Genomic DNA, 26,320 nt, shown 5'->3' on the forward strand with positions numbered 1-26,320 from the left:
GTTCACTGGAAGTCGCCCGTCTGAACGCTGCCCCGTTCTATGCGACCTACTGTTCAAAGCCTGTATACCAAGTAGCCGTCATCCACGCCAGTATGTCAAAGGCCTGTGGGAGACGAGTATACGATTCCGGTACACAGAGGGTGTACCCAATTACTTTTGGTTTGTCCGATGAAATGTCAATAAAATTAAACGAATATCACCAGATGTATCCACATTACTAAAGGAAGCTTACAATTCGACTTACCTGGTACAATGGATGATGCAGATTTGTACACGTGGCAATGTCCTCTATCCTCTTGGTTTGTTCTTCTCAAGTACTGCATTCGGACCCTTCTAAATAAACAGTGATCGCGTGCGAAGTTGTTACTGTTTCTTCTGCATACAGAAAACGGTTGCGTTGTTGCGTTCCCTACATGATCAGATGCTGCTTATATGATGAATTACTTCTCTTTTTTAATAAGTCGATCGTTCTGTTGCAGTTGGTCCATTTGTTGCAATGAATCTGTTATCATGCGTTCAGTCAGTTCTGGCGCTACTGTATCAACCCATCATCTGGAAAGGTCCTAACCCTCAGATCATAAGTGATCCCTTCATCATCAGCAAATCCAATCTGCCTACCCGGACTGACAGGACACTCATTGCGAGCTTCCTTCAACAATGTGGACGCATTCAGTGATCCGCGTCCACTTTGTTTGCATTTCAGCAGTCTGACTAATGCGAAGATGTCACAACTTTTGGGATATGTAGGAAATTGGATTACCTCTCTGACCGCTTCCAAACTATTTCTGCCGTATCGAAGTCTCACTGGTTACGGACGAAAGCGCAGTGGTACAGTCTCGTTCATTTGCTTGGTCAGGTTACTCACGGATGAGTCCACAAGCCTATTGGATACCATGGATGTCCTTCTTCTCCAATTAGATATAGCTTGATATGTGCTCTCTAACTGGTCGCTTCACTTATCGTTGCACACTGTGGATTTGTCAGATCGCCATGTATTCAGTTGCCATACAGTTGACCTTTTCCTTCCTTCAAGGATTCCAGATGATAGCAAAACCCCAAGTTGTCTCATGTGACAAGGCCTGACTTGACATGCAACTGACCAAATGTATTTCCAAGTGACTGCCGGAATCTGCAACTCACTCCACATGCATAGCGTTGCTGAATAGGGTACAAAGTTAGGGGATTAGCTTGAAAGTCAAACGTTGCTTCGAGGTAGAACTGACAGACGAAGGAAAAGGTAAAAATAAAGTCAACCTTGAGATCGGTTATATGCCACACTCTTTGGTCGGCATTTTGATATTTCAAGACTGTGAGAAGTTGTCTCATGATGCTAAGAGAGGCTATGCTCATCCGATGTAATATCCTGTTATTTTCAAATAGATAGTTTGTGGGCTTCCACTTTTTTGCTAATCCTATCGAACACTCGTGTTCATGCTTCACATACCGTGGCTTTACCGTCGAGCTGATTAGTTCTGCTTATATTCGATATGCTATCCAGAAGTCCAATTCTAACATAAACCCTCAGGTACCATATCCAGAACGCGGAGGATCATTGTGACGTAGATGCCAAGTAAAGATGAAAGCATAAATAAATTACTTGGAAGGATTGTTTATTGTTTCACTTCCTTCTTTACAAAAAATATTAATTCCCACAACAGCTAGCAGCTTTTTAAACACTATTAAGTGTGTTCTCTTCAATATAGCTACGAATTCGTTGGCCTGTAGTGTTCCTGAATGCAGACACTTGTAAAGATTCGTACTCACTTAACACAACAGATATTTGAACGTACTTTTTATGGTAAGATGAACGAAAATAAATTTCAAGGATATAAAGCGACAAGAGGCAAACAGAATATTCAAAGAAGTTTACAGAACATTTCCAAGCGCACAAAGTTTGCTTGCCCTTCCACGAAATAGTTTTAAGATGCATACCTTCCATTCTAATATAAATTTGGTAACTGACTCGCGGGATTAAGTGACGTGTCCCTGTGCATTGCTATTCTTTTTTTGGATAATTATTCAACACCGTGAAAGTGTTTGGCGGTATTTCGGTCAGTCAGTTTTACGGAAAAAGAATGCAGGACAACGGACATTTGAGGTCGAATGCCAAGCCAACTTCATGTTGTTTCCGTAAAAAATACAGCCATTCTTTGCAGGACTACTCATAAGGTTGATGGGGACTGGACAGCCCGTTACCGGTTTAGCTTTTCTTGGGGTTCATCGGGAAGGCTTAATTCCTGTATCTCTGTTAGCCTTATTTCCTACGACAACACCGAAGTGGACGTATGTTGTGATTAACAGTCACTCACAAAATAACCTGGTGCCAGCAGGAGACTCAGATTCAGGAGCTTCTGAATCTCTCTTTTGTACCACAACTCTGAGTTATTACCGGCAATTACTAAGGTTCGGTGGCCGTCTATTGGTTGCGCCTGAATGGAGCCTGCCTGACTACGCGGATAGAAAGACAGAGAACCCATGACACGACTGCATTTTCAGGTCATGCATACAGATCTGAGTAAATATATGTGGGATGACTAAAGGGCCCAATATGACCGTCCACTCGTTCGTTCTGTACAGTCAATGGCGACGCTCTGCCGTGGACACACGCACTCCACTGGTCACCTGCTGCAAAGCCGTATTTGGTAAGCTCAGCCAATGCATCAGCTATCCAGAACGTCTGGGACCTATGTTGACCTTGGTGACGCGTCGTTCTCCGCACCTGTACTTTCTTCATGTCTGGACGCGTTCCGGCAAGGTTAAAATATTTAAGTATACGGGAAGGCACAATATGAAAGGCAAAGACCATGGAAAAACCCCTGCTGGTTGGTGACACCGGACAACACGCACTACACTGGTCACCTGCTGCAAAGCCGTATTTGGTAAGCTCAGCCAATGCATCAGCTATCCAGAACGTCTGGGACCTATGGTGACCTTGGTGACGCGTCGTTCTCCGCACCTGTACTTTCTTCATGTCTGGACGCGTTCCGGCAAGGTTAAAATATTTAAGTATACGGGAAGGCACAATATGAAAGGCAAAGACCATGGAAAAACCCCTGCTGGTTGGTGACACCGGACAGCTGAGACAAGGTCACTAGCAGAGTGACCTTTTATTCACTTGGGTATTGTCAAAGAAAGGTTTGTGTGGTGGGGATGTAAGTGAGCTAGCGGGCGTGCTTGACAAAGGGAGCCGAGGTGCCTGGGCTAATAGCATTCGACGGCATAGGATGGGGCCACGCACACCAGAACATAATCACACCAACCCAAATCGATACAATCTCGCATCACATCAGTGGCCGATGCGACTGCTGTCGGATTTCATACCCCATCTGTGCAGCGCCTTAGCCGCACACCTCAGCTTCAAGAGTTGAAAACATCCGCAACCTCCTACAAGCACACACCGACACTATCATGCTTGGCCTGTCCGCATCTAAAGGTCATCCCCATAGTGACCTTGGTCCATCTGTCTAAGCCCGCGCCAACCAGTAGCGTTGTTCAACGGCTTGCTTCGGGAAGCTCGCCTCAGGCTTCACTAGGGATGATGTTCAGGATGACTCTGGGCATCTCATAACCGGTCCATCAAACAGACGTGATTGCCATGTCTCCTACCTAAACACCAAACTGTACATGTATAAAACCTTCCATAAACAAGAGATTCAGGTGCAATTCAGATAAGGTTCCGTGATACCACGGAAGACCATCACCTAAATAGGGATGATGGCGTCACACGCACCAGCTAATTCAGAAGACAGTGTCTCGACAGTGTGCTTTAGCAACTATAATTCGTTCTTGACAGTTTTCCTGAATTTGATTCCTCGTTTATCAAACCAACTCATTTGTGGTGCGTACCGACCTGGAGCACCGACAAACGTCAATAACGCGATGGGGTTTACAAAGTCGCGAGGACGGAATCCAACTCCGGTTCACGTTACTTGAGCCGAGTGGCGGTGTCTACCATGTCGCGGATGCTCACTGACGTCAGTAAGTCCCAGGGCTTCCAACTCTGTTCTCTTGTTGCTCTGATGTTCATCACGAAGATTATTTTTGTTCGTTCTAAGCACATGCACCAGAGCACCTTATCCATAAGTTAGAGACACCGTAACAGAATTGTTCGCTCAGTTTATTACTTCACTACGCGGCGCCGTCATCAATTGCAATCTCTTTCTTAGCTAAGACTAACGGCTCCCACTGTGTGCTTACGATTCTAATTCAGTAACCTTGTAGGAAAGAGGAAGCACTTGATCGAACGCAATACCAGAAGCTATAAGAAGAGTAATTCAAACGTTGGATGGCTGTAACTCACTTCGTTGAACGAAGCCGTTTAGCACAGTCCGATATTTGCGCTGTTACGGGACCCTCCACCCAGTCCACTTTACTTAACTTTCGGCTTCACAGGGGATACTTAAAGACCATTAGACCACGACATTGAAAACCCTAATGAGGAAAGTCTCTGTGATGTCTACCAGTCAGTTGTCACCCCCACTAGCCGCTTATTCTAAAAACTGAAAAACTCACCATCACCCCAATAAACAAGGGGAAGCTATATCGCCTTTGATGGGCGTCCATTCCCCAACTAATTGCCAAAGTCGGTGGACTAAATTAGTGATTTGTGGAAAAAAGAGGATCGGATGAACTGAAGTCACTAGAACTTGCCAACTTAGCATGCTAATATAATGAAGTCGAATATACTGGGAGATACAATGAAATTATACTTCCCCCAGGTCTTATAGATCACTCTGAATTCGCTTAAATCTATCCACTCCAAGCTCACGGGAATTCTTCAAACCTCACCAGAGTTACAATGCTCTACATAATCTGTCATTTGTTTTTCCTTTGGATTTGGAAATGTGATGTTTTCGATGTCCGAATTTAAGTATACATTCTAATACACAGAATTTTAAGCTGGTACGGAAGAAGTAGATGTCAAACTTGCATTGGATGTATCGTACAAATTCGAACGTGTTCCCTTTGACTAGGTGAGGAGGTTAATCCAGTTAAAAGAGAGAGAGAGAGAGGGAGATAAAACCAGACTTGGAGACTTACCTCACTCTCGAAAACACTGAGTGCAGACTGGCTAATGCGAAGCAGATGTCAGGGTGGGTGAAGACCGCAAACTATCTCTTAATTGGATCAGACATGCTGTTTTTCTTCTTGTTGTCTCAAAGACGGGCACAAACACTTCTGTTGCCTCTCGAATAAACAGTTTTTTTCATGCACCAAGAGAAAAAGGTTACCCCATCTGGTTGAGAGATATCACACAGATTCTAGAGATAAGGAACAGACATCAGCATCAAATCGAGACATTTCCAAATACATTACCTCAGTTTGTCACGATGGCCGTTAGTTTGATAGCCAGGTTGGGCGACCTGGTTGCAAATGTTTCGTCACCATTCGAGTTGATGTCATCGGTGCACTGATGTTGGAAGTATGCGGTGGGTGCTTGTGCATGCGTTGTTATAAGGTTTACTGACTCAGGTCAATCAGTGATCATTTGGATCAGCGCTTCCCCTGGCCTCTTCGTTGACCTGCCTTCATGTTGCTGGGGTTAGCCTTGAGATCTGACCTCTCCGGTCACCCCGCCGGGGATCTATTTGGCTTGTCTCCTTGGTCCATTCGTGCTAACTGTAGTATACGCTGTCTGTCATTTTGATTGATTCATATGTAAGTATTGGTGATGTACAACCTTGCTTACTGGGCTCTGGCTCATGAGCTTTGTTTCTGTTTTCCATCCACAGAAACTGTCGTGAACACCTGCCTTAGGAGAATCACTGTCCCCTGGTGCTTCCATAGCGTGCATATTACACTAACCGAGCAGTAGGCCATTCCTCTGTTGCTGATTCGTTTATTAAAAAACCCTGGGTTTGTGGATGAGGGAGCCACAAATATGAATGAAACTCGAAACGCAACTAACCTCTCGATCCAATAGACTCATTTTTCACTGGTTAGCACGGATACTTCACTTTATCTTATTCTCCTTATTTTGCCTTTTGAAACATCATAAACGACCGATTCATTCGGGTTCCAGGTAAGTCCCTGGTCAGAAACAAATTGTTTGCAAACGGGTGAATTTTGTATCTCGATAACTGCAATAAAACTGTCAGGTTCAAATTCATTCATGATTTGTGTGTGATCCTTGACCCCCTACCTTCGCAGAACTGAGGGGAGATTTCGACAGGATCAGGTGGAAACATCCCTAGTCGTGTACAACGTCATGCATGTCAAACTCTAATCCTTGGATTCCTGTAAAATCGGCAAGGGGGTAGTGGGACGTGGAGATGGGTCTCTCCACCACCCTTCCCAACAAATTACTGATGATGTCACGTTGACTGGTGGTGAAACGGTTGCAACCAAACCGTCCACCTCATGGAATAAATCAAAGAACCTACTGCAAGCAAATCAGTCATGAAGGCGATTTTAATGAGGAGACTGCTTTTCTGTGTAAAGACTTCTAATTTTAATCTTTTACTGGCAAAGGTTTCGACAAATTGCAGTAACCGACCTTTGCCCCAAACAGTGAGAAGAAGCTGCCAGATTGAAATAGTGAGTGATGGAGTGTAGGTGATCAATAAGGTGCTATTGATCTGTCATTTTGAAATCCACAAATTGAAGAATTTATTTTACTGGCACATATTGCATCTTTTAAACCTAACTGTATCGAGAAATAATAGTACAGTGAGATTTTATCAGATTTAGAGACCGACTTGGAAGAAATGTCGCACTGACATTTAAAGTGAATAATGATCACTCTGCAGTTGGACTTGCATAAATGTCACCCATCAGTCATGTTTTTCTGTTCTGGAGTTTGGTGTTCAAAAACTGGTACTTATTACTACGAGTAATTTCAGGCATTTGCGCCCGGTTGTTCGATAAATACCATGGTCAGAAACATAGGACTTGGGACGGCACAGAAAAGCTTACTTTATATGTAAGTTTTACCGATTAGAATGTTCTTAACATTCAAAAGAGACAACGTGTGCGACGGCAAATATTTTTGGAGACGAAATGGCAACAGTGGGACTGAAGAAGTAAGCCTTCCATTCCCTGGGCGATCTATTTTAAAATAGCACCATACAAGAAGTCAGCTGTAAGAGGCAGAAAGGGATCACCTTGTCAAAGAAGCTATTTGTTCGAATCACTTGAGAACACACAATGTTTCATTCCCACAAGACGAAACAATCCGGCAAAATGTGGAGTCAATCTGCACATATGCAAATTGTCACAGCTTAGCTGGTGACCGCTAGACAGGAGATTCTGATCCCCCCGTCCTCCGAAATATTTCATCATTTCGTTTAAGTCAATGTCTAAAAGTAACTACAACCCCATATCTCCTCCATTATATGTTTCAGATATCTGAGTAAACATTCACTCCACTAGTAAAGTCACAAAAAGGGACCGATAACGTCAATGGCAGACTCAGCTATTGAAGCTTTATCTAAGTGTTATGAATAAAAGTGCACATTTTCGGCATGCGGCAGCTTTTTCCGCGGTTCACCCGCAACATCTACACTTGCGTTTCGAGTATCCAGATAATTCTGACTTCCGCTCATAAAATAGGTCACAACTGCTGTTTCGTTTGAGGCAAATTTGTCTCAGTAACTGACCAGCTGCACTCTTGTGAATTCGTCCGCAGTGGTGGGTACGTAGTGAGTCCACGAAAAGGCATGGTATCATCTGAGTTCTTTCATGTTGAGCCTGGGGAGTGAACAATCACAGTAGAGTTAACGAATTAAAACACTAGAGAGAGACAAAACGCTATTGCATTATGTTGCCAGTCAATGAATAGCTTGGTCTGATAACAAGGGTTTCGTAAGGCTAGAGGTGCTTACAGACGAGCCACACTCCATTTCTGTACTGGTTCAAAAGAGGTTTCGATCAACTGATCTCTAGAGCTACAACGTTGGTGAACATAACTCACCAACGAAATGACAAAAAAATTTTTAAATAGCAGTCAGCGTTTCAACTAAATCTCTTCGGCCGCGTTACTCATTGGAAGTCGTCGCTTCCCGCATGTTATCTTACCTGTTGTTAGCCGGCGTTTAGTCTACTCAAAGGATGCTGTTTGATACTCATCTGAGGTTGTACACCGCCGCATTTCCTGTGTTCTATGACGTTCTTGTTTCGGATGGAATCATGTATAACCTAAGGGTCTTAAGTTATGTGATGGAAGAGATCTGTAAATGCAGGCCAGTTCTTATGACACTTCACTCAATTTTGCTCCGGCGAGCCATAGTGTGAGGTAAGTACGCAAGGACCATTAGGAATTGGCTTCATGTTGCACAAAATGCGTAATACATAACACACTGCCTATCCACCCTCAGAAAAACGCATTTTGAACGGATTACTTCAAGGCGACACAGCATGTGTAACGCAGGCTAATTCACACCGTTTCTTGTACCTGCCTCATGCGGCTAATCACGTGATACTGGGAACAGGTCTATCGACAAGTCAACCACCTATCGATCAGCCACCTGTAGCCGGAAGTTAATTTCTTGAACTCCGACCCCGAAGATAGTGGATTCAGATCTCTTACTATATATGCATGTGATCTCTCGCCGCGAAGTCTGCTGGCATTCCAGTTTAAGTTGACTGGCAGTGGGGAGTGAACTCCAAATTAGAGTAGGCCGACACCAATTAGACAAGGCACTTCCCAAGTTTTCTCTCTCTTACGATACATTCTTGCGGTTCTTGAAGGAAACGAATGGCGATGAATTCAACATTACAGTTGTTCCCTACTGATGTCACGCGATACGCTACTTCCAAGCGAACCTACTTCATTTGGTCAGTCGCATTCGATACCAATAGGAGATCACATTTCGAAGGTGAACATAACTCACTAGTTTCTTCAATTAGTCCACCCAGAGAGGAAACAAAACTCGGGAATTCAAATTCAAACTCGAGGACTTAACTTGACACACACCAGGATTCGCTGTAGGTGCTTTTCCTGTAACCTCCGGACATAACAAACCTTAACTGCGACAACCAGACTTTCGCTGGCGCTCTTTTGAGTGCCAGATTTGTGATCGTGCATTTTGTATCACACACAGCGGCCAAGTACACAATACAAACGAAAAATTAAGTCATTCACGGAAGCAGACAAATCTAAACAAAGATGGCATGACTCGGTTTTAATGTGTTGCAATTGGAATAGTCTTTCCAGCAACACCTAAAAACTGATCGACCATGTGGTGGACGGTATAGCCACGTGCCCACAAAGGCTGCACACAGATCAGTGCACACACACATACACACACACACAAGTTAGCGCACACGCTGGGGACATGTGCCCCACAACACTGAATCATCATTGGCCACGATGCAATGACCAAGTATGGAGAATGGGATGATTGCGCATCAACCCATCGTGCAAGCGCGCACCACACTTCATGTATCCTAGTGTGGGTGTGTACCAAACAAGAAAGTGACCGACACTGAAACAGTCTTATCGACCCTTTGTTGTCTGCCTGTGAATAAGAAATTTCAGAGATAACTAAAGCAGCAACTTAGGGCGTCTGTCGGGCCCTCGGAAACTATCTGCACTGTTTTTTTTCGACAGAACTGACAAAAGAAAAATCCCCATCTGCGCCCGATGACTAAGAAGGATGGGTGTCTTTCGGATTCCAAAAACTCCTGTGTCTGTCTCCGATAGTCTCGTTGTCACAGTTTCTCCCGTTTGAGATATACGTCAAAAGAGTTCGAAATCTACATCAATTCATGTCGAAGCTCTGTCGAAACTGATCTCACTACTTCTACTGTCATCAGTTGTGCTGAACCTTAAAATAATGGATTCAATTGCAAAACGGTAAGTCAAAACAGGGACATTCCGAGCTAAAGATAGTCTCATTGAGGATATTTATTTGTGTATAAGTATAGTCTAATTAGTCGCAGCAAGGAGGAAGTACCTTTTCAACGATACGATATTAGTGTTTGCATCTCATAAGCCAAGAGAAAACTTACAGGGTCAACCAGCTCTGCTGGCAGGACCGTCATCGGGGGAGGTCAACGCTAAAAGAGGTCAGACCCCTGGTGAATGCACAAGACCGTCTCGTGTCAGGTGGGACTCACTGAGCGATTACTTCAAAGCCGGATCAACTCAGCTTTCAGCCCGCGGAGAGAGCCAACTGGGATCGCGAGCTAACTGGATCGTGGAAAGTGCATAGATGGATGATTATTTGACAGGATAGGATCGTTTGATCGACACCCGCAGGGTCAGCAACAATAATCGCAAAATGGGAGTAGAACTTTCGTGACCATTGGGAAAGAAACATTCACCATACGGTACAAAGGCGCCGTTCTTCATTCCGGAAAAAACCTTACTGAGAGTACGGACCATTTCTTTTTCTTTATGGGCGCAGGTGCATTTAGAAAGGGAGCTGATAACCAGAGATGATAAATGCATGCAAACGAAACAGGTGTTTACGTAGAGCTCTAAAAGTAAAGAAAATTCTCATATGTGAGACAGTCGTTAGGATCCACTTGTGATGGATTCACACATGAACTACAGACTGCTGTTCGTGATTATAGTTTTTCTATGACCTGGGCAGGGCCCTACCTCAAACAAAACAAGGGACCAACAATAGACCTGAGTGGCTATCCGATGCGCTCTACTGAAGCAGTATATATCTACTTGGGGTCTCCCAAAGAACGGTTAACAGATCACAGTCCTACCTACCGTAAAGTGATGTTTCAGACACTCAGTCCCAGTTGAAAGAGGTCATCAAACCGTGGTCTAATGCACAAAGGCTTGAGCCTGTTAGCCAGTGATCGATTTTTTTCAAACCCCGCCCAATTATTGTCACTGTAAGATGGAGAATGCTTGTGGTTTTCAGTATCCGACCCCATACTTGTTCTCAGTTTCCAACTGATCCACACGTTGGCCACCATTTATAGACGTTGTGAGCACATCAAGTGCAGACGTCGAGTCACTACAAACCACCTAACATAGTTCAGAGTATGGTTACTTTGATGAACGCATTTGAAGTGTACCCTCTCGCATAATGTTACAAATGATTTTCTGAGGAAACCAAGCATTAAAAACGTTCGTCTCGAACAAATGAACTGAAGCGCTGTCCATGTTTTTCGTTGGGATTCTACATAAAATGTATCTTTCCAGGGTGCAAACTCTTCAACGTGTAGTAATTTTTTGTTACAAATCTTCGTCGGTAGCGTTTGACAAGGTATTATTTGGGGAAATACAGTATGGTTCCTCCAACAACGCAGTTGCTAACCTAGCTCCAGTGCTGATTTCGGAGTCACCAGGTGAGATTTGGTGGCTTTTAAGGCTCCATTCGGCTAACTTGACCTCCAACTTATCATCTGCTTGCAGCTTTCAGCTGTAACGCCCTTTCAATGCACAGCTCTTATGCCACCCGAAGGAAGCACGAGAGGAACACTACCAGATTGTCCAAGTCCGGACAGAAGCAGTTGGGATGTGGGGGTTGGGCTCGAACCACAAACCGAACCTCAACCACTGAGCCATCTCGAGCTCAGTTGCAGTTGCTTGTGTACCGCGTTCTTCATAAAGTGTAACACGCATTAACCGACTGGATTTTGTTAAGTGGGCGTAAGCGTCCAGTGGCTTGGTCACCGTTAACCAGTAAGTTCGTGTTGATTTCAGTCAACTGCATTATTATTCTGGAAACTACTAATGTCACACCTTTGAATGAAATGCTGCTCTCGTGTTATATGCTGTTCTCCTGTACACCATTCCACATTTATTGCCGGGATTTAGTTTTTACGTTGATGATCATACTCTTCAAAATTGATTGTTGTAGGGGTGATAGTATTGTTGTATTATTGTTGTAGTATTATGGTTGTGGTATTGATTGTTCCTATTCATTGTGGGCTATCCAGAGATGGAAGCCAGAGCAAACAGGAAAGGAGATCATAGCAGATGAAGTAAAGACTCAGTAGTACAGTCCAAATCCTGTCGTGGAAAACACACCGATGCGCTTGGTTGCTGTGATCGAAACTCTTTTCCTCAAGTTGGACGAACTGTATACCTCGGTATAATTGAGGACACAATGGAAAACCCACAGGTGATTGAAATAGAAAGTAAAGTGAACAACATTTTAAGGAAGGCAAACGGTGTTACGAAATGCTCGAAACGGGTTACCTAATTCTTGAAGATCCTGGGATATAGACGATCATTGGAATTGTTTGGTTTCAGCACAAATACCAAAGCAGCCACAACTAGCGATTCGTACCTCAGTGAAGGTCAACACATGATTCCCGGCTAACACATAAAAACTATTCGCTTGAGGGGGGGGGGGGCGAATTATGTCACAACACAGCAACTATGACAGACAGATAAAACATGAGCCTTTCTTTTTATTTCATCCTATTACCTCTTGTTTTGCCTAAGTTAGCGTGTTTCCTAGGGCGAATATTTTCCGTAGTAAAAGAATTCCACCCTCGATTTTTGTTGCACTGATCGTTGCACTGATTTCTAAGGGACTGGATCCACAGGCGAACTGAAATTTCTAAAACTCACGCGCAAGGGTTTTCTCCATCGGAATTTTTGGGGCAACTCATTGCAATGTACCTACGTTATAACTTGACCGGTTTATCATACTCAGGCATTCGTAAACTGAATATCCATGGCATACATAATTTTCAGCCGATTCCTCGACATCAGTTCACTCTTACCCAAATCGGTTTTTACATAAATAAGCACAGGGTTCGCTGAACGTTTTCGTGGCAGTATCTCTCTGTTAGTCACAAATTCCACTATTCGCTGTAACACGATGCATATTGCGACACTAATCAGTGCTTTAATTCAGTACTCAAAATACCATTAAATCAATATTCTAAGGCATAAAGAGAGGGAGAAGGAAAATAAATGTCACGCGATTAATTGGAATACATGAGATTATATCTACAAAACTTTGATGAAACAGGTTTATTTTATCATCTGTTTCCCAAGGAGTAAGACGCATCCATTTTTCCTATGTTTTGTAAGATAGGTTGTTGTTCTAACGTTGAAGTCCTATCGGGTATGCGCAAGGCCAAAGTTACAGGAAGGAATTCCTTTATTAACAGAAAGAAGAAAGCACGACCAACTCCTAGCACTCTTGAGGAACTTTGATAAGGATATGAAGGTAGGGTCCTTCATTGTTTCATAGGTCATAGGTCAAGTTTGTGATGCGTCCAACGTGCGTAGGTGGAGTAATGGTTACACGCTCGCCTCGCATGTCAGATGTCCGGGGTTCAAATCCCGGCACGGCCATTGGATATGCACTGCTGATGAGCTCTAATAAGAGCGAAACTCGAGTCCAGTGCTTCCCTTTGGTGTGGACTCACCGGAATAACTACGCCAGAACAGGAACACGGCCGTTCAAACGAGAGTAGTGTGGCTATGAACAAATATATTATCCATTATCGCCGCCAACTGTCTAGCTAGCCGTTCTCTCGCCTAGAGCATGCTAAGAGTATGCTAATGCTTCTACAGAAAGGGCTTCATCAACATGACTAACGTCTGCTAACCTGCTTTATCGGAAGTCACTCTAGTTAAAACATCTTCAACCAGTGATGTCCAGAAGATTCGGACTATTCAGTGAAAATTTGTGTTGTTCCAAGACGAATCCCGCGCTCGAAACTCCCAGTGTACTGGAAACCGGACTGTGTCCTTTATATTGAGACCTCGCCGAATTCGCTGCATCATGGAAAAAAGATGATGGATAATAAGACCCGTTTTAAGCTATCCAACTGCCTAGTCGGCACAAAAAGCTGAGGAGGTCGTGGTTCAGGCTGTTCAGGCTACAGACGTAGCCCCCTTAGGAACATCGCAATTTTCATAAAGGAAACTACTCACAAGGTTGCTGAAAACTCTTCGACAGCCCACGACAGGTTTTGCCCTTCTTGGGGCTCATCAGGTAGGCGTAGTCCCCGAGTTTCCGTCAACCTTATGATCTACTTGTACTCCACCGAGAACATCACAATTTCTTCAAGTTCGTTGAAGGAAAATGCTCAAAGGTCCTGGCGTAGATAGTATGCAGTTAAAACACCTTCTGGTTATATTGTGACTGGACCCTTAAATTCCTGTGTTGAGCATAGAGAATTTGCGGACAGACTGTATGCCAGTGCCTATAAACTATGAAATTTGGAATTTCCACGATCACAATAGGCCTTTTGCGTCAAAAATCGATAGGATGACATGATGGCGAATGCGCGCAGTATGGGAGCTTTCGTTTATCTTCACTCCCTCTTTCGTAAGATGGACCTTGTGACTAGCTGTACCAAAAGTTAGGACCTTAGCAGATTTGTGAACTAGTTCAGCGTTTGAGAGGCACAAGCCTCATAGTGCAAAAGATTGCTTCATCTTGGGTGTTACTTAGGGGAATCCGCCTAAACATAAATCAGCACCGATATGCCATGAACGTTTTTAAGACAGCTGTGTAGCGAATTTATACAAGATAACCTGCGCGTTTTTTGTTCGGGTACTAATGCTTATGATTAGGCTGTGCAATTGTTAGTTACACCTTTATTCGTTTTTCTCCAACTGGAACAAATTCTGGAATGGACCAGTAATTGTACCAGAACAGAGTTTGGGTGATTCATTTATTAGAATAAATGGATGACTGGTTGATTGGGGGTTGACTGACCGGCCGACTGACTGATAGATTGATCCACCGAGCGGTTGATTACTTAACTGAGTAACCAATCGATCGATCTATCGATTGGTTTGTTAACTAATGTTCAACTGTCTCCATACCGGAGGCTAAATCTGAACGAATAACTCAGTCCCTGGAGCCAGTCGTTTGTTGAACCGCACCAATTTTCACTAAACCCAGCGTGATCACTTTTTGTCGGTTCCACAAAATTAGAAGCGTAACAGATTCTAATAGCCCGTTATTTTGTAATCCACTTTGATCAGTCATTCACAGTTGAAGGAGCAGTGTGTGAGGTTTTTGGGCATAAAAACTGCTTTGACTTGCCAACCTGAACTAAGTTCCCTAAAGGTGAGGTACTTCTCATTTGGTGGAACTTTTGTACGCTCCTATGGCACATCAGTACGATCACATTGGTCAATGTTCATCGGAATGAAATTTTGCTTTAGATATAATGATGGTCTCCAAGGGGGAGTCTGGGCGCTCCCCGGTTTCGATTAGAGAGCATCTGTACCAATAGGGCACTGAGGACAAGTAATATGTCCAAGGAAGTGTCGAAGACTGAAACATATTAACTGTGTGGCTGAGTGCCTCGGCTACGACCCGTCCTCCGTGTATACAAGAAGCTCGGTACTTCTATGATCCCGACTCTTTTATCATCTCCCTGAAGAATCTTCACATGGAACGGATGGTATGCTAACAGTGATTCCATGCCTTCCATTTGACTGAGTGGTAGAGTACTGGACGAAAACAGGCACTAACTTCATTCCATCGGTTAGGGTGTAATTGATTTACATTCTATAGAGGAAAATGTCGGTAGCTCAGACAGTGTAGATGGTCGTTCCCTTGTTCGATGAGCTGGGCAATTTGATTGCAAACGTTTCATCACCAATCGAGGTGATCATCAGTGCGTTATTGAGGAGCGTATTAGTGCGTAGCGGTGAGTTAGTGGTTGTGCGTTGAGTAGTGTTACGCGTGTGTTAATATACGTGCTGCTAGCAGGGGATGACCTTGGATCGCGATTAGTTGTTCGGTCGGGCGGTTCCGTTGGTTGCTCCGTTGTCCTGTGTCCCCATTCGCCGACGCCCACGTGACCTTCGAGCTTGGCATCCCTCGCCGTCGTAATCTGGCCAATGCTCAAGTGACCTTTGTCCTTCCAAGTCCTGGCTTTTGACCTTTATTGATTTGCCCCCAAGGAGTTCCTTGTTTCATTTCCTTGAGTGTTCCGGTTGAGATGTTGGTCTTTTGCACGTAGAGGTGTGTAAATTGGATCCAGTTCGGTGCGCCGGTTGATCGAATCTACCATGGAGTACCATGCTTTCAGAAATTATCTTGCGTGTACATTCTATCAATCTCATCTAGTTCATTCTAATGAGCAACTCAATTTGAGTATTGAGTAGGTCGTGAGGGAGAGAGCTTATACAATATGAGTGGTGAGTTGAAGGTCGAGCGGCTCTGATGAGAATCAAATGAGAATCTCCGAGATTGATCATGAAGCATAGTGTAGCATTTTCGTACATCTCTAGTCAGGGAGGGAGAAATTTAATCCTCCTTCAGAGTCCTGCCGCCTGAGAACTAAATCGCAATGAAAATATGCTTTGATTTGTTTACAACTAGACGGCACCTGGCAACCATTTTCTTGTTATGAATGAAATGATCGGTTGATTCAGCCTCCCAAGTTGTGCGGAATTCCCGTAAGCTTGTAGCCGTGCCAAGTAGCTTCTACCGCCTACGTGCATTCCATAAAAGCTGTTGGAGAAAATCTTCATCAGCAGTAAACAGACAAGTGATGACATAAACAAGCAGATTAATGTTCTCGGGTTGTTTTAAAGAACTTCGCCATTCCGATGCCAAACGAGGGAGATATAATCACACTTCGAAGGCTCCTAATAAATATTACTTGATGCATTCCAAATAGGATGATAATTATCGGTGTATATATAAAGTGTCAAAATCTCGTTTGGGTTCTTGAGGGTCGCTGGAAACTCCCTGACAGCTCAGGATCATTTTCGTCGTGATTTTGGCTCATCGTATAAGCACGCAACCTTTAGTTTTCCTCAGTCTCATGTTCTACTTGAAAACCAATTGTACGCAGTTCTCCACCTACACTCAACGGCATTTTCATTTAGTTTTATCGAAAAACACCTGAATCCCGGCTACATGTGGTACTCAAAGACCGCCTCATATTTTAGTTGGTATGACATTCATGGAATCCCAGTAGATCTTTTTGAAGGAACACTACCCACACGGCAGCGGAAAACAGTTTTTCCCCTACAAAACGAAATCAGTTTTTGAGTGAGCGTGTTTCCCGGGAAAGGCGAAACCTACAGTTCATGTCGAGATGTGTTCCTTATTCCTTCAAAGTAAATTCGACATATTGGAGTTTGATGTTTCCTCGGACTATGATAACTAACTTCAGTTAACTGAAGTCTTGTCTAAGAAGTCTTGTTCCAAGAATTAGGACAGAACTGCCTGAGTAGTCTCCGGTTTGTCTTTCTAAAATTACGAGGACTTTCTCAAGGCTAGAGTATGCATTGCAATCCGAGATCCACAAAGCGTTTCTCCAGAACTACCGAGTTGGTCTTTTCTCTTTCGGTATGCTTCTTCCGGAGGTTCCAGTCGTGTGTCAGTAAACTTGCAGAGAACTGACGCAGCGTCTTACTCGCGTTCACTCACGCGAATAACAGTTTACCTTCAGCCCAGAGGTTGCAGGATATGTGACCTCATGGAATTCACAAAATTCATACTTGAAAGTTTAGCTCGAATCGGGTTTTGGCAGGTGTCCGTCCGCTTTCAGGTGAATCTATAAGTAAGTTTCGACAAATGCACTTATTTGCATCTCAATTTGGCTTTGACTGAAGATTCACCTAGAACCAAGCTGAATCTCTCGTTTATGTAACTATATGTGCTGCACCAGGCCATCTCATGCTTCAGTTGGTACGACATTTGATTTAACGCAATACATTGTATAGACGTATTACACTACTCACAAGGATACTGAAAACTATTTGACACCCGAATGCCGGCCTTACCCTTCTTTGGGCTCATCGGATTAGCGCAGTCCCCGAGTTTCCGTCAACCTGGATCCAAACTGCTTAGTTAATAGTTGTCAGTGGAAAACCTGTGAGCCTTAGTTCAAAACAAAACAACCTTGATTTCTGAAACTTCACGTGCATATTTTACTTTTTTCTACCTATAGTTCATTATATTCTTCAAAAGCATCGAGATATATTAAAAACAACCTGGCGGAACAGTTTTCGTCACGTCAAATCGGAATGTAGACCCTGACTTGGAATAGCCAGGCCGAACACCCAAGAGATTTTGACAAAATCTTGTTTAGATTTGATCCTTCGCATGTGATTGTCCAGCAGAATCACCCTATTTGCGCGTGACCATGTGCATGGGGTGGGGAAGTTGGAGAACTTCTTCCTAAGTGCAAGGTTGCATCATGGATACACATACAGTAGGGGAAAACGTTTGTGCATGATCCTTCGTGGCACGTGTCAGTTTACATTTGCTTTAATGTTGCGAATGAAATCGAGCACAGAAATGTTTTCATGCAGGTGTGCGACTGCTGAGGCTCCGTCAGATGACGTGTTGAAAGTTGGCTGACAAAGAGTCGCTATTGGCAGGTTTTTGAATTTGGTTGGCGAAAGTTGCCGCGGAAGGGCGGTGGACAAAGTGCAGTGAATAAATGATACCGTGCATTTCAAGCGCTAGTGCTGATCACGTCATGAGTTAACAAAAACAGTTATGGTGTAGGTGGACCAACTCAGCTGAATGGCCTGAGAGGATGTGTGCGTGTGCGTAACACGAATGGTCAACTGCACATGTGTTACAAGTTTAAACTAAAAGTGGGAGTAAGGTGAGGTGAGAGCGACAGATCGATCGATGGTGAAACTGGATATGGGAAATTTTCCGGCGGTTCACACACAGTCCAAATACACAGCCCTCAACAGACGTTCTGGCCGGTAACACCTAGCTTACTGCCGATCGCAACGTAATTTGATTGATTCTTCCATTAACGGAGTTACCGTCGAAGGATACGTATGTCCTTCTGAATTAAAAGATCAGTGCATGTGTTGTGCGGTGCTTTCGGGGCATGAGACTAAGCGTATTACTTTAAGTGGCATAGGGGATACTATCGCTTGCACGCAGGATGACTGTCACGGCAACAAACAACCGACCAGAGCAGCATGGAGCACATCTTCGATGGATGGGGTTGGTAATCCTTCTGGTGAAGTTGTGATACTGACTCCCTCTTCTTCCGTTCAGATTGGGACCAACAGAACTAAAGGAACGTTTCGTTCGTCGTTTCAAACGGTCCAAGTGGAAACAGGTTTATCCGTATCACACTGATGAACCAAGACTCAGAGGCTGAATGACGGCAGTACCATGACAGTCATGAGAAAATATTGAGGATCAGTCCGAATACAAATGCTGAATCTTAGTAACAGCTAGGTTTGAATGTTAGTGTTACACAGATGTTTAAGGAACTTTGAATGATGAAAATCGCAAAAAATTCACGGGAAGAAGCCAGAGGCTTGCAGCTAGGTCAGACTAAAACACTTTTAGCCGCTATGCCGGCAAATCGATGAAAGCTAAAATTCATCGATTGTTACGGGACTCGAACTCCAGAAGTTTGTTGAGCGTGTGAGTTATTCGAGATAACCTCCGCTTCAAGGATAGTTCAGTTAGGGACCAAGAAAATAGCATTCTGTGTTTTTTCAGTTCTTTGGTTTCACCTAGAAACCTTGGTGACCAGAACGTTCTAACACTTTACGCAGTAGCAGCAAGTTTATTGTAATAATACCAGCTCCATCAGGTGAAAAGATTTTAGCCGTATTCATTTAGTTAGGTGCATTGTTTTGTTGAGATGTGAATGGTACAAGACGCTCCCATAAAACAGCTGTGTTCAAATTAAATTCTGTGTTCCACTTGCCTCATCCCATACAGTAATGTAGGCGGTTTTGGATGAGAAGCGATAAAGTTCATGCGAATGGCGAATGCACGTTTTTGTTCGCGCCTCTCCACCTCCTAAAAAGTCTGTTTCTAAACGCGACAGCTGTTGTCCCAATGTACTTGAGGTGGCAAGAAAAAGTCTGAGACGTTTGGAACAAACCGCCAGCTGTACACATGGAAAATGCTATGGATGCTCGACTAGTGATAGGTGCCTTTTAAAACACACCAAACCGTCACAGCTGTTACTTGTTTAAAGTTAGTGAATCAGACTGCGGGTACGGCGGGTACGATAACCATGCACAACAATGAAACTGAAACGAAGAGTCGGGTCGATAAACGTCTAAGTTCGGTGTGTAGCGCTAACATAGGCAAATTAGGCGAGCAGTCGCGAGAGAGTTGACGTTCGGTCGAAAATTGATCAGCTGACTGCATGCAACAGACGGAGTGCGTATGTTTTCTTGACACGCTGGAGAACTAGTTTAAAAGATAAAGGTCGAACATATTAAGCCATATCAGGCAAACTTGACCGTTTGTAGGACACTTGAGAGTTTCAACATTCTTCGCTCCCGTGTAAGTCGAGAACCCGTAATAGTATTTGGTTCTACTGGGATATTCCTATCATCTGTCAGGTTCTTATGCGAGTCGTAGACTACCCTTTAACAGCTAGGATCTTCTCGGCTGGCTTGTAACTACCGGAGCGTTATTCTCACCCATGTGAAAAGGCTTTATCAATTCACCTCACCAACTAGTCTGTGCATTGCTGCACACTGCTTTAGGAATAAAAAAATCTACCAATGAGTGAGTCTCTGTTCGGCGTCATCATGGTCTCAGGTATCGTCGTAACCGTTTCTTGTGGTATAGGACATTTAGCCGTAATCCAAATTTGCGGGTTACCAACTACTCCAGATATCTTCAGGATAATTCTGAGGGTTTGCCTTCTACCTCATGGCCTCTCTGCCGGAAAGTTACCCCCTTTGTTTTAAATTTTATTGGAAACAACACTTTCTCTGACGCTGTGTGTGAAACCCATTTATCCCTTGGGGGAATACACTCATTTGCAGACATATTTGGTTTTGTGAGACACTCGCCTGGAACCAAGCTGAATCCCTCGGGGACCCACCTGATGAGCCCCAACAAGGTCGAGCACGATCATAGGCTATCAAAGAAGAATTTTCAGCAGCCTTATGAGTAGTGCACCACGTATATCCATTTATTTCTTGTTTTTTTTCTCAAAACTACTTTAGTTTGGCGCCTTCCCACAAACGACCACCCTCATACTGCAACTTGAACTTCTGTGTATGTTACTGTCATTGTACACCAACTGCAATTACGGTATACATAACATATAGCTACGCTGCTGTACCTCACTGATTTCTGGGTGAATCACTCGTTAGCTTGATACGCGCATACATACATCTATCCTCACCTAGTAAAACCGATTGGATGGGTAAGTCGGTTGTTTCATCAAAGGCCTCATTGTCCTGCATACTGACGCATCGTACTAACTGAAACACGAGGCGGCCTGGTGCAACACATTCAGTTTAAAAACGACATGATGAACAAGAGATTCAATTGGGTCTCCCGTCAAAAACCAAAGTGGTGAGCGGATCAGTGTAGTAGTCGAAATTCTTACGGTTTGGGTTCAAGTAGAACATAAGGTTGGGGAAAACTCAGGGAGTGTGCCTGCTTGATGGGTCCTATTATGGGTGAAACCGGTCGTGGGCTGTCCAACGGTCTTCAGCAAATTTATAAGTAATGAGCTTTATTTTATTTTCATTAGGAAAAAAATGCTTTAAAGTAGCACACTGGACATTATACATGTATTGAAACATATGGAAACATATGGATTAATTTCGGCTCCATAAGTTTGGGTCAAAAGAAGGATGATTCGCGCTGCATTAAACGTAGATATGTAAAACATTGATACGCTCACAAATAGTTTGGTATAACGCCCAATCTAGAACGATAGACAGATGAACGAGCCACCGAAGAACAGGTCCTTGTTGATGGGTAGAAGTATAAAAGCCTAATGGTGGAATGTAACTGATTAAGAATAATCGTTCCTTTGAGAGCGAATCTTCTTCGTGTTAGGGCATATTACCACTTTAAAAAATACACGGACGAAAATTTTGAACTGACCTGCGACACCGGTCTCAAGTTTTCTCAATAGAACTTTAAAAGTAACCGCATGAGTGCAGCACTTCTAGTTTCAAATCAGACGCTGAACCCCACTTTAGATAGCTTCACTTGCTTTGGAAGTTCTATCGAAAGATATAAGTAAACTTATCTAGCAACTGTACGAATTCTCTCCATGCGTCTTGAGAAAATGGCAGCATATTTTTACAGAAAATCTCATTCCTTTTTAGTTAAAAAATAATCAGCTATTGTCACCCTATATAACACTACGCGATAATCACAAGCTACACAAGTTTCTACATTTTCTTCTATGAAGTGAAGGACACTCACTCACGAGTAACACTCACCGATGAGCTACGCTCTCTAACTGAGCTGTGTAATAGTAATTTACTTGCGTCAGCTGAGGAATGATACAGGGTTTTTTTAACGTTCGATGACTGAGAAATTATCCGCCTCTGAAAAGGGCAACGCATAGATTGCAAAGAAATCTTCTTGATCAAAGATTCTGATGAACAACGGTCTGATCAGGGATGCAAAACGTGTCATTCAGTTTGTACATGAGAGTCAGACGTTTTCGGAAATAGTGGTTTCGAGTTTAAAACTCATGGAAGTGAAGAAAGTCTCTTTGATTGCCTCGGATGTATATGAAACATAGGCTCGAATCAATAGAAAGGTATAGTCTTGTGGAGTCAGGAATGACAGATCATGGCTTCTACTGACGAAAAAGTGCCATGTAGACGGGTAGGCGGGTATAGTATGGGGACGTAAGGGGGAGTTCATAGTAGACGAAATCATGATTGAGAACATTTTATGAATTCAGATTCCATTTTTGTTGAAGTAACTACCACGTGGTTGAATCAGACGAAAAAATCGACTGGTTTGTACATCAGGGTACCTACTAATCAGCTATTTTCATTTGTCGATGGGAATTTGGTCATTTTCCGAAAGGTGGCTTGGGACCCTTTGACAGCAGCCCATGACAGTTTCGCCCTTCTTGGGGCTTACCGGTTTGTACACCAGGGTACCTACTAATCAGCCATTTTTCATTTGCGATGGGAATTTGGTCATTTTCCGAAAGGTGGCTTGGGACCCTTTGACAGCAGCCCATGACAGTTTCGCCCTTCTTGGGGCTTACCACGCAGGTATGGTCTTGTTATAACCAGACTAGTTTAACAAAGACTGTTCTGTGAATCTCTCACAATTAGGGTTCAAGCTGAACTCGGAGAGCTTGGCCACCTGATGAGCTCTAAGAAAGACGAAACCGGTTGCGGGTTGTCGAAGAATTTTCAACAACTTTCCTTCGAGAAAATATGCTACATTCCCTTAAGTGTCATACCAAATGAAACATAGAGCAACCTTTGTGTACCATATCCAGCTGAAGAGCAACAACACCTTTGATTCAATCGAGTCTTCTTTTAACCAAAGTGGTGAAGTTGGAAACGTTCTCTAAACATTTCAATGCCCAGTTCGTACTGCCTTTTTAAGCAGCATGCCATTTTTACTCCAAACACTTGGTTGTTCGACTATCCTACCCAAATGTGCTGACATAAACTAATCCCAAGTTACACAGGGGCATGATGTCAAGGTTGGTATATAGCCGAAACGTGCAGCTGATGCTACTGAACTAAAGGAGAGAATCACTTTGAAGGCAGTGGGAGGTATGAAAATTGTTGTCTTTCAGTGTTGATCAATATATAGAAGTCGAAAATCCTGAACTATGCGGATATTTGCACACAGTCTTGACTGACCCTTCTGATTCATTTAGCATACAACCTGCTCGTTAAGGCATTTCAGTCCCACCAGATCACACGTTGATGACACGTTCAAAAAGACAGGCTGTTGGATGCGATTCTTTCGCTTATGCCTCTTCAGACAGAGTATCATCAATTTTACGTCATAAATAGGGATAAATAACAATAAAACTGGATCGGAGTCAGCCATATGCCGGACCAATCAGGTGCGGTTTATAAGCCCAAGGCAAACCGATAGCTTGCGTTCGGGTCTTTTGTGTGAACCAATGGGATCGTTATCGACTGATCCACTTGACCACACAGAGAGCTAGCAATTTCCAATTGGCATTGTGCAGTGAAATTATGAACGCTGTAGTGGGGTCAGCTCTGTTTCTAGCCGGTATTTGACACTTGATGAGGCAGGTTTTCGGGTCTCAGCTCGCAAGCCATCTGTCGGTCAGTTGGTCACCTGACCCAAATAAAGGGGCAAATGTCCTCAGACGCGTTCGCATAAACTCCTGTCCGTTCTGCCGACATGTATCTCATCGCAAGCGCATGTGAATTCATACGCAATATATGAGACTGAAAGGTAGGATACATTACACGGCGCACATCGAAGATCGACTTCTCTGGTTGCTGACAGCAGGATTTTTTGAACGGCAGGGTTTGGGCGATCAGCTTAGGTGAGATTACCTACAGAAGCGGGACAGGATTAGCACCCTACCCTAATGATCGACGGTAAATATGACGATCCAGTTAGCATTAAGCTCTAGGTATTGCAAGTGACATCAGATTTCCTCTTGAAGCGGGACAGGATTAGCACCCTACTCTAAAGATCGACGGTAAATGTGACGATCCAGTTAGCATTAAGCTCGAGGTATTGCAAGTGACATCAGATTTCCTCTAACGATGCCCAGTATAATCGAGCCGCCAGGTTTATTGAACAGTGACAGAAGTGATGTGCTAGAAAACAACATTTTTTGTACGTAAATTAAAAAAATTATCACATCTGCATCAGAATCTCATCTGAGCACAATCAGACTGTGGATCAGCTCGGACATTTGCAAAATTTTTATGCGAGTGCCTGTGTAACCTCCTCAAAAGCGACAATGGTCACTTGCAGATTGTTTGTCTGTTGTTATCAGTGTCTCATGTTAACCAGTTTTACATTACACTTAAAATGCAGTGCACATCTTTCAAAGTTGGGTAGCTGTTTTCCTCATTAGTGAGCGCTAGACTGTAAATGACGCAGAAATATGGTCCAAACACCGCTGATCGACCTACGCACCAATTCTCCACCTTCATCCCATGAAACATGCCCCACAGTAATCCGCTCATCGTATTCTGCTACCCATGACTTCATACTGTAAGGAAGTTAAAGATGCCACAAAACCCAGTTGATGGATTTTACAAGCATTGCTTTTTGCACACAATCGATTAGCTACAAAATACCAGTTTTGTGAACACATTTACGGAATTGATCGATATCCCATGTCAATCTATCAGGCCTGTCCAGCAAAATGTCAAAAGATTTCATTAAACGATTTATTTCAAACTTCACCAAATAGATGAGGACGAATTCTTATCCCAGAATGTCTTCTGAATCGCGCGGATGGCGTCGCCATTTAGGATGATTCTAGGTAGATCGTATAAACACTCATTACTTGAATGACAAGAAGCAAAAAGTTAATCATTCACTGGAGTCGTTGGACAAAGTTAGGGTAGAATAAATACTAATCCAATGTATAACAGCAATGTTTACGGCGACATTCTAGAAGTGCGTAACCAAATGGACAGAAATGAAGGCAAACAAACCCATAAGGTTTATTTGAAACACTCCTATTTTCAGTCAAGGACACCATCATCTGTTCGATACCTCTTCTGTATGTGGGATGCACGAAATCGATCAAAACAGAGGGTAAGTATCGAAGTGGCTGAAATTACTAATCAACACTGGAGGTTGAGACCAATAGGGCTCATATGAGGGCCACCACTGACTCGGTGTTTGTACAGAATACTGCTGTGTATAAGGCCCAGGCCCAAAAGTACTGATAAGAAAGGCTCCTGAAACAGAAAGTGGCTCAGAAGCAGTTGAAACACCATTTCTCTTTGGTTGTTGGTCTGTTCGCCGAGTTTGGCAGTTGGATTACAAACGTTTCATCACCAGTTGAGGTAACATCGTCAGTGCAAGGGTGAGTGGGTGAATTCCTCATCTTCTGCCTGTGATTGTATAGCTCCTAAACAGTATCTGGTAGTTCTGGAAACGGTCTTCGCGTAGTTTGCTTGGTCTCCTGTGAATCTGACGTGGTCTCAATCTCCTGTGTCTGGTTGTTTCGTTGGGTGCATTCAGTTCGGCAGTTGTGGTTGTTCTGCTGTGATGCCAAATACTGTTTAGAAGCTATCTAATCACAGGTAGAAGAGGAGGAATTCACCCACTCAACCCTGCACTGACGATGTCACCTCAATTGTTGATGAAACGTTTGCAATCCAACTGCCAAGCTCGGCAAACAAACCACCAACAATCAAACAACGCACCCGAGCTACCCACATTCCACAACATTGCTAACGCCATTTCGCTGTCCGGTATGAAGAAGATTTTCTATAACAGGTCTACCTATGTTGCATCGCTGTTCCCCATTAAATGCAGAAAGTACAGGTTCAGAAACATACGTCAAATTTGTCTTATTTTTCGATCAATGTAGCTGTCACCACAGGATCAGACTAACACAGTGAACGGGTTCAAATTTTTGTCTGATGATGGGATCCGTCACGAAGAGACTGGACCACGTTGGGGAACATTTGGCGACTTGTTACGTAGAAATGGTAATACATTTGCATTTCCCGCCAAACATCACTGCCTTGGTTGAGGACCCGACCCTTCCTCCTGTC

General features: G+C 43.5%; 1 protein-coding gene across 1 annotated transcript in view; it reads left to right on the plus strand.

Moving 5' to 3' along the window:
* Positions 1 to 9,490: 9,490 nt before the first annotated feature.
* T265_06453 (hypothetical protein) overlaps positions 9,491 to 26,320 on the plus strand; it is a gene marked incomplete at both ends in the record, with an annotated part of 96,434 nt that continues 79,604 nt past the window's right edge. The window contains one exon of the mRNA XM_009171721.1: positions 9,491 to 9,796. Within this exon, the coding sequence (XP_009169985.1) occupies positions 9,777 to 9,796 (20 nt within the window). The remainder of the gene's footprint in view (positions 9,797 to 26,320) is intronic.

The sequence above is a fragment of the Opisthorchis viverrini genome (genome assembly GCF_000715545.1).
Source record: "Opisthorchis viverrini unplaced genomic scaffold opera_v5_137, whole genome shotgun sequence".
Taxonomy (NCBI): Eukaryota; Metazoa; Platyhelminthes; class Trematoda; order Opisthorchiida; family Opisthorchiidae; genus Opisthorchis; species Opisthorchis viverrini.